Consider the following 19,973-nt stretch of genomic DNA (forward strand, 5'->3'; position numbering starts at 1 on the left):
TTGAGGAGATAAGAAAGGAGTTCAGTGATGTTGAGAGGGCTAGAATTTGTAGAGCCGCATAAAAGAGAGGGGAGAATTACAAAAACAGATAGCTCTGAAGACCTGCAGAGGATACTCTGATCTTGGCTGTAGCATCAATCTTAGCACAAGTGAAAGGAGATAACTCAAGGCATGGGGAAAATAAAGTTGTGGGATGAACAATTTCAAGAGTTCACACAGGGATAAGAAGAGTTTATGTTTTCTTAAGCCAGAGTGGACAGACTTTGTAATATATGGCGCATTGGAAAGAGGATGAAGAAGAGTAAGAATGCCTTATTAATGGAAATAAACAAGTCCCAGAATAAAGACTGCTCTGGATCCACCAGAACAAAGGGTAAAGGTACGCCTCTAAAGAATTCAGTTAATCTACAAGTTACTTACCTGCACACCAGGAGAAAATTCAATTTTTTTTTTTTTAAATGATTACAACTAAAATTAGCACCTGAAAGATGGAAAATTCACAATGGCTGGCACTTGAACAAAAATCACAGGGAAAGCAAAGAAAAAGGAAAAAAAAATAATGCAACAGTTCCAGAAATGACAGAAAAGAAGGGAATCAAACAGAAGAAACTTAAAAAAGCAATTATAAACAGAATAAATATATTCAAGGACATGAAGAAAAACAACAACCTGGTAAGGAGAGAAATGTAAGATATAAAATAGACCCATGTTGAACTTCAAAGATAAACATGCTGCTTATGAAATGAAAAACGAAGTAAATGAAGAATAGAAATTATCAAAATAGAGTACTGAAAGGACAAAGGGTTAAAAATATTGGAAAAAGCTTCAGTAAACCCTTGGGATAGCACTGAGTATCATAGAGAAACCAAATCCCCTAACAGGAGTAGGTACTTTAAGAAATAATGGCTGAAAAAAATACGAACCTATGAAGGCGAGAACCCCAACAAACACCAAATAAGGAAAACTAAAGAAAATCACACTAAGACATCACATAATAAAATCAATGAAAACCAGAGATAGAAAAACCTTGAAAGCATTCGTAGTAGCAGAAAAAGCCGTCTTGGATACAGAGGAATAAAGATGAGGATGATAGCAGACTTTTTTGTATGAAATCCTGCAGGGCAGGGAAAAATGAAACATCATCTTTAAGTATTGAAAGGAAAAACAACTTGCCAAAGAATTCTATACCCAGTAAATATAAATTCCTAAAATTAAGGTGAAAATAAAGATATTTTCACACTGATAAAACACGAGAAAAATTCCTGACAGCAGGTATGTGGGGGTAAAAGTAAAAAAAGGTTTCTCTTTAGAGCAAAAATATTAACAATGAACTACTTTAAGTTTTAGAACATAGAATTAAAATACAGGACAACATCACAAAGGCTAGGAAGAGATAAGGGGAATTAACCTGCTATAAGGGTCTCAAACTATCAATGAAGCAGTACAATTTGAAGGTGAGCTGTGACAGGTTAAAGATGTATACTGTAAACCTTGCAGCAAATACTAAAATAATTAAAGAAGTATAGCAAATAGGCCAACAGTGACAAAAAACAGAACCACACACAAAAAATAATCCTACACAAGAAAGGAAAATAACAGATGGAATAAATAAGAAACCAACAGTAAGATGGCAGATTTAAAGTCAACTATACCAATAACTACTATGAATGTAAATGGTATAAGTAGTCTAATTAAAAGACAGATATTGTGATTTAGAATAAAAAGCAAGGCCCACCAATATTCCATATAATAGAAAGCAATTTTAGAGACACAGTTATAAATTAACAATAAAAAGATAGAAACAGAATGTGTATAGCATGTAAAAACTAAAAGGAAACTAAAGTGGCTATATTAATGTTAGACAAAGTAGACTCCAAAATAAGGAATATAACCAGGGATGTAGAATGTCACTTCATGACAAACGTGTCAAATAATCAGGAAGACATAATATATATATAGGTATAAGGGATGCAAAACGACATAGAAACTTTAGAAATTTCTTATAAAGAGACATTTAGCATATGCTGCAGCAATCTTACTCTTTTACTCCTAGGTAACTTTTAAAAAGATGAAATCATATGTACATGCAAAAACTTATATGTGAATGTACACAGGGGTTTTATTTATAATAGCTCAAAATTGGAAACAACCCAAATGCTCAGCTGGTAAATCAATAAACTATGGAATATCCAAATAATGGAATACTTATTAAGCAATAAGAAGAAACTATTAATTATTAATTCACACAACACCTAACACTATACACGAATCTGCAAAGAATAACACTAAGTGAATGAAGCCAGACACAAAGCAGTCCTATGATTCCATTTATTGCAGTTTTAGAAAGGCAAAAGTATAGGACCCAAAGACAGATAATTGTCTGTCCTAATTGTCATAGGATGGGAGTAAGAGGAGAAGCAATTACTGCAAAAAGTATAATTAAACTATTTTGGGTAAAGGAAATGTTATTTATCTTAATTGTGTTGATGGTTATATAACCGTATACATTTTTCAGAACTCAAACTATATACTCTAAATTGATGAATTTTAGTTTCTGTAAACTATTAGAAGTCATGCACACTCCGTATTGTAAGGCTGAATTATCTGCTAACATTAATGTGATCTGGAAACCATGGGAAATTGAAATAGGGATATCCAGGAAGAGCCTGAGGAATTAAAGTCAGCTGAAACTTCCAGGCTCCTCCTGATAGCCCCATGAAAAACAGGTTAAAAGTCCTCCAGTGATAAAGCAATTGACAGGAAAGAAGCCTGGAGATGGGCACATCTTAACCCATCCATACATTTTCCCTTTTGTTCTCAGGCAGGAATAGAGATAGAAACAAGCTGAGGCAAGTTCCTTTGGAAAACAGGAAGAACTTCCTAACTTGCTACAAAGACAAAAGCCCCATGACACTTACAACTGACTTGACCAACCAGAAATTCTCAAGACAGTTAACTAAGGCTTCAAAGGAGATATACTGGCAGGAAAACTTCTGGTCTGGTACAAGGTGTCTGTGATGTCTCAACTGCTAAGCAATCCTCAGGTTCTGTATCTATATTCATATGTACTAGGCTGCTGAGGGAGAAGAGCTTCCACCAGGAGAATCCTCCAGTAGAGGAGGTTTCCTGGGCCACTCGGTCCAGGAAAACAGTGGACAAGGAAAATTTCATCAGTAGAATCTGGGGACTCTGGAATACACTAACCAATTAAGTCAATCCATTGCTAGGAAATGAGTCAATGAAAAGATGCTCACATGGGTTAACTTTGCTATCTCTGTCTAGCAGCATGTAGTAAACACTCTAAATAAGTGACAGTTGTTATACTTCCCCTTTTTGTCTTTTCTTGAATTGAAATTTTTCTTTCTTTTTCTCTAGTACTTTATGTGAGGTATGTCAGATACAGTCAACTCTCCATATCTGTGGGTTCCGTATCTGTGGATTCCGCATCTGTGGATTCAACCAACAGTGGATGGAAAATATTCCCTCCAAAACTGTGTCTGTATGGAATATGTACAGACTTTCTTCCTTGTCATTATTCCCCAAAGAATACAACATAACAACTATTTACACAGTATTAGATATTATAAGTAATCCAGAGATAGTTTGAAGTATATGGGAGGATATGCATCAGTTACATGCAAATACTATGCCATTTTACATCAGGGACTTGAGTGTCCTTGGATTTTGGCACCTGTGAGAGGCCCTGAAATCAATCCTCCACAGATATTAACGGACAACTGGATTTCCATATTTTTCACTTAGCCTATAGATTTAAGTGCCATCCATACCCGACTGAGGGGAATGAACACAATCAACAAATCTTAGCCTTGGAGACAGAAGCTGCAGCTGGACAGGCATGTTACAGAGAGATAGTATATTTGTGGTTGTAAAAGGAAAATTGCAATGTTTGGCAAACGCATTATTCAATGTATGAAGAAGGGTGTGTGTGCACACTGGAAAGAAAGAAATGGATATCTACTGCTTTGTGTGCCAACAACTCCTATTCTGTGAGACCAGTATCTCATTCCTCTTCCCATTGCATGTGAGTGGGGGCTGACAATCATAACATTCCAACCTCTCAGTGATACAAGTCAGAATCCTGTCCTAGACCAGACTACATTAGAAGTTAGGGAAGAAGAAGAATCCTCTTTGGTGTCAAAATTAAACACATGATCTATAGCGCTGCTAATAACCATGTATAAAGGACCTCATTCCAAAGAATAATGCTGACACAAAAAATCACGCAGAGATAGAAGTGGAGAGTACGTCCGGGTGACAATCCATCTTCAGGTGTGCCCTTTTTCTAAGATGGATTGACTTGCTGTCACTTACACCTGTATGAACTCTGACATGATGTTGTGAGATAAAATTAAGTAGTCTAGTAACCCAGTATATAAGGTGCCCAGAAAATATGGTGGATGTAGTCTTAAAGAACTTGGGAACATTAAGAAATGTGTTCAGCATTGCTAAGTCCATGTCAAAGCCACTCCACTGCAATGTTTCTCTCGACTGTAAGCTAATAGAATATGCTAACACATTAAGAAAAAGGATCCAGCCACAGATAGAAACAGTGGTACTATCCATCTTTTCACCCCAAAGATAATTCTGAGCAAACATGTCACCTTATCTTACTCTGTTCAAGTATATAAAATTGCTGTCACTCTGCAAAGATTATTCTAACTATATAAGAATGCTCCATTCCTCTCAAATTCCAAACACCATCATTTATCAAGATAATCATGCCTCATACTTCATAGAGATATCAGAAGCCATCCAACTGGGCTCCTTCAATTTCCCAAAGCTAATTATACTATGCTCTCCTACATCTCACCTGTCCACCTTCTCAAAGGCCAGTCATTCCACATATGCACTGGATACGAATTCCCTCCCTCCATCCCTTGTCTCTGGGACCTTACACCATTAATTTTTCTATGCATTGCAAATTCAACCTTTCCCTCAACCACCAGAAATGTAAACTTCATGAAGACAGAAACCTTGTCCCTCTTGCTTACCACTGTATTTCTGGTGCCTGGCACAGCAGGTAGTCAGTATCATTTGTTGAAACCATGACTAAATAAATGAAAGGATAGAGAATGAATAAATTGTAAGAAGTTTCCCATTTCTAAAGTTCTATAATTCTGTTTAGAGAAGAGCAGGTGCCACATTGGATTTTTAATTTAGGGTTAGAGGCTACATTAAATTTCAAGAATATGTCTAATAGACAAACATTTTTTTCATCCTTGACTTTCAGATAAATTCACTTTGAGCATAAAGATGAAATAAATGAAACAGAAAATGACAACACATGATACTTACTCTTCTTTCCATCCATATCTGCATGAATCTTCCGAGCCAAGAATCCACTTTTGTACACAGCAGCATTTGGATCATGAGGAATGTCCAAAAATGGGTTAGTAGTACTTCCAATACGACTGATGGTCTTTGGATGTGTTCCATTAGCTTTCTCCTCAGTACTTTCTGAAGGAGACTTTTTTTTCTCTTCATCATCTCTAAAAGGGAGAAAGCACAAAGACTGAGTCCAACACGTACCATAATATTCAAAGAAAAAAGTTACTTACTGTAAAAAACTACGTTGTATTCCAATGGTCTATCACTTTTTTTTTTTTGAGAAGGAGGCTCCCTCTGTCGCCCAGGCTGGAGTGCAGTGGCGCGATCTCAGCTCACTGCAAGCTCCGCCTCCCGGGTTTACGCCCTTCTCCTGCCTCAGCCTCCCGAGTAGCTGGGACTACAGGCGCCCGCAACTTCGCCCGGCTAGTTTTTTTTTTGTATTTTGTAGTACAGACGGGGTTTCACTGTGTTAGCCAGGATGGTCTTGATCTTCTGACCTCGTGATCTGCCCGCCTCGGCCTCCCAAAGTGCTGGGATTACAGGTGTGAGCCACCGCGCCCGGCCGGTCTATCATTTTTTACAACCACCACCATGGTAATGACAGGCAAGATTTGTTAAATGTATTCTATGTGCCAGGTGTTATGCTCATGGCAGTATCTTGTAAGACTGATATTAATATCCTCTATTACAGATAAGGAAATAGATTCAGTGAGTATAAATAAATATACAAGGCCACAGATTTAGTGATGAAGAGACAGTGAAGATATGATCACAAAATCTCTAAAGTCACCGGCCTTTTCACCCTTTACAATGCTTTCATGTTTCTCTTCTTTCAAACAAATGGGAGTTTATTGGCAGGAATCATGATGTTGACTTACGTATTTCTACAGGGACTAGCATAGAACTAGGTGTACGGAAAACAGCAAAAGTGTTAGAGTGAGCCCAATGGACAATAGTAAACAACATCTCCCAAACAACCATGCTAGTCCCTAATATTAAGACCCCAGACAAAGCTACTATGGATTAGAATGGTGGTGCCACGCACAGTGCTTTCGCATGTGATAGCTGCTACTTTCTCAACCACCATAAAAATAGTCCTTGGCATCTATTGTTCCCATCTTTTTTTTTTTTTTTTTTTTTTTTTGAGACGGAGTCTCGCTCTGTAGCCCAGGCTGGAGTGCAGTGGCCGGATCTCAGCTCACTGCAAGCTCCGCCTCCCGGGTTCACGCCATTCTCCGGCCTCAGCCTCCCGAGTAGCTGGGACTACAGGTGCCCGCCACCTCGCCCGGCTAGTTTTTGTATTTCTTAGTAGAGACGGGGTTTCACCGTGTTAGCCAGGATGGTCTCGATCTCCTGACCTCGTGATCCGCCCATCTCGGCCTCCCAAAGTGCTGGGATTACAGGCTTGAGCCACCGCGCCCGGCCTGTTCCCATCTTTATGTCCATGTGTACTCAGTGTTTAGATTCCACTTATAATTGAGAAGGTGTAGTATTTGGTTTTCTGTTCCTGTATTAATTCACTTAGAATAATAGTCTTCAACTGCATCCATGTTGCTGCAAAGGACAAGATATCATTCTTTTTCTATGGATGCAGAGTATTCCATGGTGTGTTATGTACCACATTTTCTCTATCCAATTCACCATCCAAGGGCACCTAGGTTAAAGCCATGATTTTGCTATTGTAAATAGGGCTGCAATAAACCTGTGAGTGCATGTGTCTTTCTGGTGGAATGATTTATCTTTCTTTAGGTATACAACCAGTAATGGGATTGCTGGGTTGAATGGTAGTTCTTTTTTACGTACCCTAAGAAGGTACTTAAAAACTGCTTTCCATAGTAGCTGAACTAATTCACATTCCCACCAATGATGTTTAACTGTTCCCTCTTCTCTGCAGCCTCACTGGCATTTTTTTTTTTTGCCTTTTTAATAACAGCCATTATGACTGGTATGTGATAGTATCTCACTGTGGTTTTGATTTACATTTCTCTGATGATTAGTGATGAGCATTTTTTCATATGTTTGTTGGCCATTTGTGTATCTTTTTCTGAGAAGAATCTGTTCATGTCCTTTGCCCACTTTTTTAGTGAGGTTATTTGGTTCTTTGCTTGTTGAATTCTTTAAGTTCCTTATAGAAGCTGAATATTAGATCTTTGTCAGATTCATAGTTTGCAAATAACCAAAATATATTTTAAATATGTCACAAAACCAGAAGTGTTTGATAATGACGGTGATCAGAGAAAAACAACCTTTTTTTTTTTCTCTATTGGTATTTTACCAGTAGTTTTGAGGTATGTGAAAATAAAACTGGACTCTGAGAAAAAACTGATGTTTTACATTGTGAAAGAATTTCAGATTTGTGAAGGACAGAATTCCCCTATGCCAAGCTTCTCCTAATGTTAACATCTTATATATTAGTAACTATAGCAAAAAATTTCAAAACTAAAAAATTAACATGAGTTTAATACAATGAATTAAACTCGGCTTTATTTGGATTCCATTAGTTTATGTTTTCTATTCTAGGATCCTATCCATGACCACACAGCGCATTCTGAGGTCTCTTTAGCATCATCCAGTCTGTAACAGCTCCTCAGTCTCTCCCTGTCCTTTATGACCGTGACACTTTGACGAGTATTGGTCAGTTACCTTGTAGAACATCCTCAGTTTACGTTTTTCTTATGTTTTCTCATGACTCGATAGAGGTTATGCATTTTGTGGGAAAGATTCCAAACAGGTGATGCACCTTTCTCAGTGCATTAGGTCCAGGGGATACAAGTTTTATTACTGGTTATAATTAATCATGATCACTTGGGTAAGGTAGTGTCCCACAGGTTTCTCCACAGTAAAGTTACTATTTAACTTTGTAACTGTTTTTGGGGAGATATCTTGTAACTATGCAAATATTCTGATTCTCCTTTACCCACTAACTTTAACATTAATTAGGGGATCTTGTAACAATTATTCTTTATGGTGTTTTAATGGTTCCCTCGTATATTTTACATTCATTAATTGAAATTCTTCTGTAAGTATGGACACATGGATATCTGTTTTATTCTTTAGATTATAATCAAATACAAATACTATTGTTATTTAATTTGTTGCTTAAATTTTTCCAGCTTTGGCCGTTGGGAGTTATAATAAAGTGTGCTCTCACATCCTGTGAACACGCCTCATCTTCTAATGTACTTCTTTACTTTCAGGTACCACAAAACGCCTCCAAGCTCATCTTAAATTTCCCTTGTCCTGGCCCAGAAATCAACCACTTCTTCAAGGAGCCTTGGATCTTTTTAATGGAGACGAGTATTTAGAAACCAAATCTAGGGGCTAGGTGTGCTCATTGTTTTGGGGTCCTCTCAATAGAGAAAGCTAGGCAGATATAGTCAAGTATCATATAACAACGTGTGGTCAACGATGGACAGCATACAATATACAATATGCTCCTGTAAAATTATAATGTAGCCAAAAAATCCCATTGTCTAGTATTTACTATACTATGGTTTTCAGTGTTAGAGTATCCCACTTATTTATTAAAAAAAAGTTAACTGTAAAACAGCCTCGGGCAGGTCTTTCAGGAGGTGTTCCAAAAGAAGGCTTTGCACTATTTACAACACCAAAGACTTGGAACCTACCCAAACGCCCACCAATGACAGACTGGGTAGAGAAAATGTGGCACATATACACTATGAAATACTATGCAGTCATAAAAAAGAACGAGTTCCTTTCCTTTGCAAGCACATGGATGAATATGGAAATCATCATTCTCAGTAAACTAACACAAGAACAGTAAACCAAACACCACATGTTCTCACTCATAAGTGAAAGTTGAACAATGAGAACATTTGGACACAGGGAGGAGAACACTGGGGCGGTGGAGGGCAAGGGGAGGGAGAGCATTAGGAAAAATACCTAATGCGTGTGGGCTTAAAACCTAGATGATGGGTTGATAGGTACAGCAAACCACCGTGGCACATGTATACCTATGTAACAAACCTGCAGGTTCTGCACATGTATCCCAAAACTTAAAAACAAACAAAAAAAAGCGCCTTTGTTATCATAGGAGATGACAGCTTCATGCATGTTATTGCCCCTGAAGACCCTTCAGTGGAACAATATATGAGGTGAAAGACAGTGATATTGATGATCCTGACCTTGTGTGACCCTAAGCTAGTGTGTATATCTGTGTTCTAATTATTTTTATTATTTGAACTCTTAGCCTATAAATCCAATGTGTTCTAATTTTTAACAAAAAAAAGTTTTTAAAAGTAAAAATGGCAAAAATTTCAAAAATAGGAAAACACTTATAAAATAAAGATATAAAGAGAATGTTTTTGTACAGCTGTATAATGTGTTTTAAGCTGTTATTACAAAAAGTCAAAAAGTTAAAATGACAAGTTTATGAAGTAAAAAAGTTACAGTATGCTAAAGTTAATTTATAATTGAAGAAAAGGTTTTTAAAAATAAATTTACTGCAGCCTAAGCTTACAGTGTTTATAAAGTCTACAGTACTGTGTAGTAATGTCCTAGGCTTTCAAATCCATTCACCAGTCAGAGCAACTTCCTGTTTTGCAAGCTCCATTCATGGTAAAGTGCCCTAAACAGGATTACCATTTAAAAAAAAAAATCTTTAATGCCATATTTGTTACTGTTCATTGTTTTTGGTACTGTTTATTTTCTGTTTAGATATACAAGTACCATTGTGTTACAACTGCCTACAGTATTTGCACAGTAAGAAGCTGTACAGGATTATAGCCTAGGAGCCATAAGCTATGCCATATAGTACACATGATGTTCACACAATGATGAATTCACCTGATGACACAGTTCTCAGAACACATGACTGTTATGAAGTGATGTATGACTGTATATATAAGTATACTCATATGTATACACACATCTATATTTGTGTATCCATCCATCTATCCTAATTAATTCATATTAACACCACCAAACTGAAGCCAGCACAAGGTTCATTCCAGCCTTCCCCCACTTGCTTATCTGTACATCTTCAACAGTGAGAAACCTGGCTCTCATGATCTGCAATATATTGATTTGTTCAATCCTAGTAAACATATAAAAGAGTTCCAATATTGCTAGCCTATACCCATGTGAGGAACGAATTTATCTCCTAGAGTACAGTGTTTGTGTACATTTCTTTTGTCTTACACTGGTTTCCAAAGTTATGGGTCAGCTCTTTTTTTCTCACTCTCATCACAAGGTTTAGGTGGAAAACATATTCCTTTGTTATAGTCTGAATGGGTGGATCACGAGGGCAGGAGTTCAAGACCAGCTTGGCCAAAATGGTGAAACTCCATCTCTACTAAAAATACAAATATTAGGTGGGTGTGGTGGCAGGTGCCTGTAATCCCAGCTACTTGGGAGGCTGAGGCGGGAGAATCGCTTGAACCCAGGAGGTGGAGGTTGCAGTGAGCCGAGATTGCACCACTGCACTCCAGCCCGGGTGACAGAGCAAGACTCCGTCTCAAAAGAAAAAAAAAAAAAAAAAAATACAGTACTGTTACAGCCCACAGCTAACACCATACTCAACAGTCAAAGATGGAATGTTTTTCCTCTAAGACCAAAAACAAGACAAGAATGCCCAGTCTCACCACTTTTGTTCAACATAGTTTTGGAAGTTTCAGACAGAGCAATTAGGCAGGGAAAAAAAAAAGGAAGTGAAACTGTCTCTGATGCTGGCATAATCTTATATATAGAAAAACCGTAAAAACTACCCCTCCCCAACAACTGTTAGAACTGCTAAAGTCAGTAAAGTTTTAGATTATAAAATCGACACACTAAAATGAGTAGCATTTTTGTACCCTAACTACTCAAAGAATTAAGAAAACAATCCCACTTCCAAAAGCATTAAAAAAAAAAAGTAGGAATAAATTTAAGCAAGGAGGTGAAGAACTGTACACTGAAAACCATAAAACATTGAAAAAGACACAAATAAATGTAAAAAAAAATCCCATGTTAATGAACTGGAAGAATTAATATTGTTAAAATATACCTACTAACCAAATTCCAATGTCTTTTTTTATAGGGATAGAAAAAAATACTAAAATTTGTAGGAAACTAGAAACTACTCCAAACAGCCAAAGCAATCTTGAGCAAAAAATCAAGGCTGGAGGCATCACTTTTTGACTGCAAAATATAAAGCTACGATAATCAAAACAGCATGATATTGGTATTAAAAACAGAAAGGCAAGAAAAAATCCCAAGTAGCTACGATCAACTGGATTTCTGGGAAAGGTTCCAAGAACATACAATAGGGAAAGTACAGCATCAGGTGCCATGGCATCGACCACTGCCTTCTGTGACTTATGCCAGTCTGAGATCCAAACTATGCCACCATCCCCTCTTAGATCCCTACTTTAGGCAAAATAGAAACCAGTCACGTGGGCAGTCCACAGACAGGCTAGAATATTGTAATCAAGTCCCACTCTCTTCCCTGCATCCCAAGAGAGGGAGTAAGTAATTGGGCTGCTTCTTTAGGACTATGCTATACCATGCTGTGGAGGGAGTTGGGAAGGACAAGTAACATTGTTTTGGAATTTCCTACTGTTTTAAATGGTTTTTTTTTTTTTTTTCTTAAATTCAGAGTTTGCCTGGTTGCTGTACACCTTTGGTTTTCAGAGCACATTTGAAATTATTTCAGATAGTCTTACTTGTTTATGGAATGTTTCCCTAAGAAAACAAGGGCCTGGAGCTTCCTAGTGCACCATTGTGCCCCATTTCCCTTTTATTGCTCTAGTCTTAGTGTTATGGGTTTAATTCAGTCCCCATAAGAGAAATTAAAGTACTAACTTTCAGCACGTATGAACGTGACCTTGTTTGGAAATAAGATGATTAAATTACAATGAGGTCATTAGAGTGGGCCCTTATCCAACAATACTGATGTCCTTATTAAAGGGAGACATCCGGACACAGATACACACATACAGAAGGAAGACCCTGAATCTACCACAGGCGAGGAGAGAGGCATGGAGGAGACTCCCTCTCATGATCTTCAGTAGGAACCAACCCTATTTTCACCTTGATCTCAGTGATCAAGAACCATGAGACAATAAATCTGTGTTTTTTAAGCCCATTTGTAGCATTTTGTTATGGCAGCCAAAGGAAATGGATATACTTAGATGCTACCTCACCATAGCTTCAGATTAATTTTATCACTTTTGCAGATGGGAGTGTGCCCTAGAGAAGAAAAACTGGGACAACTGTGTCTCAGTACTTGCTCTTCCATAAACTTCACTGTGATCCTGAATAAGCTGCAGCATCTCTCTAGATCTCGGCCTCCTCATATGTAAAATGTGAAGCTTGCTCTAAGTCAGTAAATACAAGCCATGCAAAGCCTGTCCATGGAGTGGGAGCCCAGGATGAGTAGAGAGGTCTCTGGAATCCCGATTCACTTTCAAAAAACAGCTCTCAGAAGCAGACTGTAGTCTTGAATCCATTCTAGTTCTAGTATTCCATGATTGTAGAACTCTGTTGATATAGACCAATAAATAACCACAAGAAAAGATCAGGAGATCCCGTGTGTCTCTATAGCACTGACCCTAAATGGAAACCTATCCTGATTAAGTTTAGGCTAAATGCTACAAAAAAGCCTCTACCCTATGAAATAGAGCAGGTACCCCCAAGTTTTACCATGCAAACCCTCCACAGCAACTAAACTGCATACATTGTTAACTGACATGGTTTGGCATGTCACCCAAATCTCATCTTGAATTGTAGTTCCTGTAATCCCCACGTGTCATGGGAGGGGCCAGTGGGAGGTAATTGAATCATGGGGGCAGTTTCTCCCAGGCTATTCTCGTGATATTAAGTTCTCCTGAGATCTGAGGATTTTATAAGGCCCTTCCCCTTCAACTCGGCTCTCATTCTCCTTCCTGCCACCATGTGAAGAAGGACGTGTTTGCTTCCCATTCTGCCATGACTGTAAGTTTCCTGAGGCCTTCCCACCTCTGCGGAACTGTGAGTCAATTAAACCTCTTTCCTTTATAAATTACCCAGTCTTGGGCAGTTCTTTATAGCAGCATGAGAATGGACTAACACATTAGTAAGACTGGAGGGAAGATGGCAGAATAAACCCCTGTTCTTTCCTATTTAGGAAGCAGAACTAATTAGCCCCACTGACCCACCTTTGAGTGTCTCAAAAGGGAAACTTGACACTTGCCCCCATACTTCATTAGCATCAGGCAAAGCACTCTATCCCTTTTGCCTTACTGTGTGGCAAACCCAGTGGGGCAGAGCTCACCTCTGCTCCTTTAGTTCTGATTGCACAGCCTGTAATACGGTTAGGCTGGCAGGCTCAGCAGGCCTGGTGGCCATTCAGGTCCCAATCACACTCTCAATATAACTTTCTGCGGGTGCCTTGCACTTTGCATTACAGAGCAGAGGCTTGACTTCATTTCACTCATCACTCTGCTCTGTGTATACACTCCTCTAGCCAGAACATTACAGAAGGGTAGGGGATATAAATCAGGTCCCAAACTCCACCTTGTACTGGCAACCATTACCATGATCCCTGTAACTTAATTTCCTGACCTTACAACCAGCCTAGAAGCTAGATGTTACCATATCCCTGCTCTCCTCCAGGAAGCAATGCTTGAGAACTGGTATTCCTGGGCATCACGGCCAGCTGAGTAGTGATGAAAAGGAGCTCTAAGGTGCCAGGCAGTGTGTGCTAGGCAGCGCTGATATCATGATGATTAAGACTCCTCGAGGGGTTCACCATCCAGTAGGGGAAAGATACACAAAATATTGGGTAACACATTTTTTATAAAATGCTCTACGTCTCCACAGAGTTGTTTACAAAGCAGCATAGGATCAGAGAGGAGGAAAGAGTCTGTATCAAATATGCTAAATTATAAATGCAAGAAATCCTTGTTGGATGATGGCAATGGGGTGATAAACTATGGTGGTTGTTACACAACTGTGCAAAGTTACAAACACTGGTGTACCATAAAATTGGTACACTTAAGTGGGTGAATTTTATGGTATAAAAATTATACCTCAATAAAGCAGTTTATAAAATAAAGGTGGTGGCTGAATGCAGGGGCAGAACACTAAGGTGGCTCACATCTCAATGCTGTGATCAGATGATTGTAGGAAAATAAAGTGAAGAGTGAACTTATAAAAAAAATGTGCTGAGTTATCATGGGGTTTCTATCATACCACATCACATTATACCACGAGGCAGGATGAGTTTAAAATGGATCTTTGTCACTTACCAAAAATAAAAAAGAAAGCATGTAGTTAAATTTTAAAATTCTGCTGAAAATATGAATTACATTCTATTCTCTAAAAATACTTTATTTTGACACAGGAATCCTAAAAGTAAAAAAGAGACTATGCTTTTATTAAAAATGTTAGGCTTCATCACTAGCCATTTAATACTAAGAAAAATGCTGCCAGATATGAGAAAGATGTAGGCTAGTAACTTGGTTTTCTAAATAAAGGATCTGACCATATGTACAATGATTGTAGTATGCTTTCCAAACCAAGACAAACTTAACCAATGGTTAACAAGTTTCTGAAAATACACTGGGGTCAAGCCAGATGTTAGGTATTTCCAAAAGATCTACTGGAAAATTTTTAATGGGCAACTAAAAATAGCTTCCGTCAGTATTCTTGATCTGGCTAAATTTTCTCACCTTTAAAAAATATACATATATGTATATAATGTATGAGTACGTAAATGCTCAATGAAACAACTACTGTCTAAAATGTTCCTCATATACATACTAAAAATCATTCAGAAACTGTATTTATTATATTTCATCTTGCATCACTCCTCATCAAACATCAAGCACTTAGCAATTGATATAGAGAATATAAAACTCTCTATCCTTCGCATACTAAGAAAAATCCTTTCTTTATATCCCAGCCTCCATAATTCTTTGCTCCTCAGTGATTCTAAAAATGCTTTAGGACAAGTAGGCTACTAACATAATCACATTCCATCTGCTCACCAACCTGTCTGCTCTGAATATTCTGAAGTTGAAGATAATGTGAAATGAAGATAACAATATTTGTAAAGTACATCACTTTCATCATATTTAGAAATATTAAAACTTTTCACAATAAAACCCTTAAAATTTTTAAGTATCCATCTCAATCTCGTCATCAAGAGAGATGCCACTTAGACATGAAGCAAACAATGTATTGTCATTTATTTTAAAAATTTGGCCTTTAAAGCTAAGAACTGGGTGTCAAATCTTTCCAGTTTCCTATACACCTGAGTTCAGCTGAGAAAACACGTACTTAAATGTTAAGTGTGAGCTCAGATTAAATGTTAAGTATGAGATATGATTCAGGTTCTTGATAAAATTACATTTCACAGAGCTATATGAGAGAGCTGTCCTAGTCCACCGTGTGTTGCTAAAACAGAATTCCGCTGGCTGAGTAGTTTATAATGAACGGAGACTTATTTCTTACAGTTTTGGAGACTGGGAAGTCCAAAGTCGAGGGTCCTGAATCTGATGAGGGACTCTCTTGCTGCATCATCCCATTGTGGAAGGTGCAAGCACAAGAAAGTGTGAGAGAGCAAGAGGGCTGTGAACTTGCTTTTATAAGAAACCCACTCCTGCAATAACAACATTAATCCATTCAAATCCCTTACGACCTAATCACCTCTTATGAAGCCTTGCCTAACTGTTGGGGGACATATTCAAACCATAGTATAGTATTCTGCCTATGGTCTCTGAAATACATTCATTTCATCACAATGACCCCAGTTTTAACTCTTTCTAGCACCAACTCAGAAGTCCGAAGTCCAAACTCTCACCTATACAAGTCAAGATACAAGTCAGATACAAGTCAATTCGAGGCATGATTCATCCTTAGGCAAATTCCCCACCAGCTGTGGGCCTGTGAAATCAAAACAAGTTATCTACTTCAAATACTATGGTGAGACAGATATAGACGCTCCCATTCCAAAAGGGAGATATAGGCAAGAAGAAAGAATTAACAAAACCCAACTCTAAAACCAAATAGGGAAAACAACATTAAGACTTAAAGCTGGAGAATAGTTTCCTTTAATGTCCCAAATCCTGGGAACACTGGAACTGGGGCTGGGCCCCCAAGGCCTCAGGTAGCCCCAACCCTATGACTTTGCTGGGCTCAGACCACCCAGCAGCTCTCATGGAATACCCCATTACATTGTTTGAAATCTAGTTAAAAAAAGCCATGCCTCTACAGCTCTTACATTCTGTGTGCCTGCAGAATTAGCACCATGTGGATGCTGCTAAGGTTTACGGCTTGTACTTCCTAGAACAGTGGGCTGAGCTGTAGCTAGGCCTGCATACACCACGGCTGGGGTGGCCAAGGAATGCTGTGCCAGAATGTGGGGAACAGAGAACTGAGGGGGCTCTGGTGGAGAGCACCCTGGGCCCATCCCTTGAAACCATTCTGCCCTCCTAGACTTCTGGGACTGTGATAGAATGGGCAGCCTCAAAGATCTCTGAAATGTATTTGGGGGTTATTCTCCCATTGTCTTGATCTCTTGTATCCATATCAATATCCTTTGCAAATGGTTGCTTGGTCACAACTGTGGTTTGCTTTCCCAAACATGCTTTATCATTCTTTGTAAGGCCAGGCTGAACATTTTCAAAATCTTTGTTCTGCTTCTCCTTTAATTATCATTCTATCTTTAAGTCATTCCTCTCATATCTTACTCTATGTGGTTAAAAGTAGCTACTTAACTCCATCAATATTTTGCTTTGAAATTTATTGCACCAGATATCTTAGCTCCTTGCTTATAAATTCTGCATTCCGTAAAGCCCTTGGGCAAGAATTCAATTCAGCCAAGTTCTCTGTGACATTATAACAAGGACTGTCTTTACTCCAGTTTCAAACACCTTGTTCTTCATTTCTACCTGAGACCTCATCAAAATGGACTTTACTGTCCACGGTTCTACTAACATTCCAATCATGATCACTTAAGTAATGTAATTTAAGAAGTTCCAGATGGTCCTTAAATGTCTTGTGTTCTAAGCCCTCACTGAACTGCCAGGGGTGCTCCATTTGCAGCAATCTAGGCTTTTTCTAGCATTCAGTTCACAACTGTCCCAGCTTCTATGCATTACCCAATTCCAAGCTCCTTCCACATTTTCAGCTTATTGTTATAGCAACAGCCCTAGTTCTCAGTACCAATTTTCTGTCGTCGTGTGTTTTGGGTTGCCATCACAGAATTCCAAGAACTGCATACTTCGAAATGAACAGAGATTTATTTCTTACAGTATTGGAGGCTGGAAGTTCAAAGTCAAGTAAGGGGCTGGCATCTGGTGAGGGCCTTCTTGCTGGGGTCTTCTCTGACCCCCAGCTGCTCTCTTGTACTTTGCTACCCTTCACCTAGTAAGGCAGAAGGTCAAGAAAGCGCAAGAGAGCAAGTCGGGGATCACAGTTGCTTTTGTAACAAAACTACTCTCATAATAACTAACCCACTCCCATGATAACATTAATCCATTAATTACTGTAAAGCCCTTTTCCCTTATGACCTACCAGTCTCTAATTAGGTGCTACTTCCTAACACTTTCGCATTGGGGATTAAGTTTCCAGCACATGAACTCTGGGGACACGCTGAAACCACAGCAAGTCTTCCCTAATTCTAACCACTGAAAATCCTTTTCCTTTAAATACCAAAATCCAAAAGATTGATCCATGTTCAATATCATTTTTAGCTAACAATTTTTTAATTAAAAATACTTTATTGTAGAAAACTCTAATAATAGCTAACAAAATTAAGTGATCTCAGTTCTTTAGTATTTCAAGTTAATGGTCAATTTTTCTTAACTGTGGCATTTTTGTTTCTTTTCTTACAGTCAGGGTGTCTTCACTGAATATAAATAGAACAATCAAACTAATAATATCCTTTACATAATCACTATACCTATATAGATTTAATCTTAGTTATTCTTCATATAGATTGTCTTGTAAGTTTGTTATGCCAGTATTAATATTAGCATTATTATCTTACCAAGAGTCCAGCATGATGCAGTATCAGCCATGTTAGGAATTTGAGTAGAGTGAAACAGATAGCAATGACAGTTAGAACATCAAATCTCATTCTAGTATTTCAATGAGGTGTAATGAGTATCTAGAAAAGACATTTAATTGTATGAGCACCTCAAACGGGGAACTGAGTTTTATTCCTTCTGTTTCTCCCAACAATAAATGAATGCATTATTCCTTCTTTATAGTTAAGTATCTCACACAAACAATTTGTTAAATTTTTCCATGGTGAGTTCTCTTTACTTATGACCCTAAATGCCAAGCTCCTTACCTCTCTCTGCACACACTCAAATTAAATTTTTGGTTATATATTTAAAATATGTTTTATCTATACCATTGTCCAGCTTATTAGTTTACCAAGAGTCCAGTATGCTGTAGTATCTGCCATATTAGGAATATGAGTATAGTCCCACAGACAGCAAAGACACTGGGAATGTCATTCTAGTATTTCAAGAGGCACAGCAGCAACTTCTTCTTGCCTTAGTTTTCTTGTTAGTAATGATTGTCAACCTGTAGATGGCTATTTTGAAGTTTAAAATGAAAATTACTTTCATTTTAAAGTTCCTTCATAAATGTCTTCATCCCAAATAACTTATTCGAGCAAGAAAGTTTTCCTTCATTTATCTACATCTACTATTAAGAAACACTACTCTGATTAACAATTTTATATATCTACATTCACTAGGGATTAAGGATAGTTATTTAACATGGTAAGCCATTGCAAAAAAGGAAATTACCATGAGTTATCTTTTTTCAAGAAAATCAAATAATTTTATATCAAGGTAAAAAGTATTTTAACTAAAATTAGGAAGTATTCTTTTCATTAGCATGTAAGTTCAATTCTAAAAAGTACACACAAAGAATTTCTACTTTTCTTCATGGCTGATTCTAATGTTGGCAAATAAACAAAATGAAGCATTACAACAAAAACTATGAAAAACTTAAGTGAAAGGCAACAAATTATATTAAAAAGTATAAGGTGGTACAACTAAATCAGTCTAAACTAATAGAAAAACTCTTGGGTGAAAATAAAACTATTTGTCCTTATGAGATTACCATCTCCCACAGAGAAACAGCTGAGATTACATTTTTATTAATATGTATTATTACCTAAAATGAAATGAGAATCAATGCTGAGTTAAGTGAAATATGATAAGGGAATCAAATAATCAAAGTAAAAGAGCCCTAGAAGGGTTCTTTTCTTGGAAAAAGAGTTTTCTTAAGAATTCACAAAGGAAAGAGACTTTGGAAGTAGTTACCAATTTCATAGTTAGCCCCTTGGGTCGAATGAAGAATCAAGGTGCCCACATAAAAAAACAGGTAATAGTAATCCCATTGCCTCTATTATCCCCCAAGAATATACACAGAGATGTACATGCACACGCTCACACCTTCACAGGCAGTGTTAAACATAACGGCAAAGAAGTGGGAGGACATATTTGGAAAGTTTTCTCTACTTCCTAATTTCAGCAAATCAGCCAACAAACAGGCAGCACTGATTTCCCGAAAAGACCCGTCATGATTTAAATTTGCAACAAGGAAAAGAAAAGCCAAACTACAAAGTGCTGGTATTTAAAATCAAACTTTCTAAAGCTCAGGGCTATCATAACACATGA

General features: G+C 37.7%; 1 protein-coding gene across 3 annotated transcripts in view; it reads right to left on the minus strand.

Annotated features, from left to right (window-relative positions):
- The window catches only part of PSD3 (pleckstrin and Sec7 domain containing 3), a 559,261-nt gene that overhangs the window by 90,100 nt on the left and 449,188 nt on the right, over positions 1-19,973 (minus strand). For all 3 annotated transcript variants that reach the window (XM_025393705.1, XM_025393706.1, XM_025393707.1), the window contains one exon: positions 5,317-5,510. In XM_025393705.1, the coding sequence (XP_025249490.1) occupies positions 5,317-5,510 (194 nt within the window). The remainder of the gene's footprint in view (positions 1-5,316; positions 5,511-19,973) is intronic.

This window comes from Theropithecus gelada, chromosome 8 (genome assembly GCF_003255815.1).
Source record: "Theropithecus gelada isolate Dixy chromosome 8, Tgel_1.0, whole genome shotgun sequence".
Taxonomy (NCBI): Eukaryota; Metazoa; Chordata; class Mammalia; order Primates; family Cercopithecidae; genus Theropithecus; species Theropithecus gelada.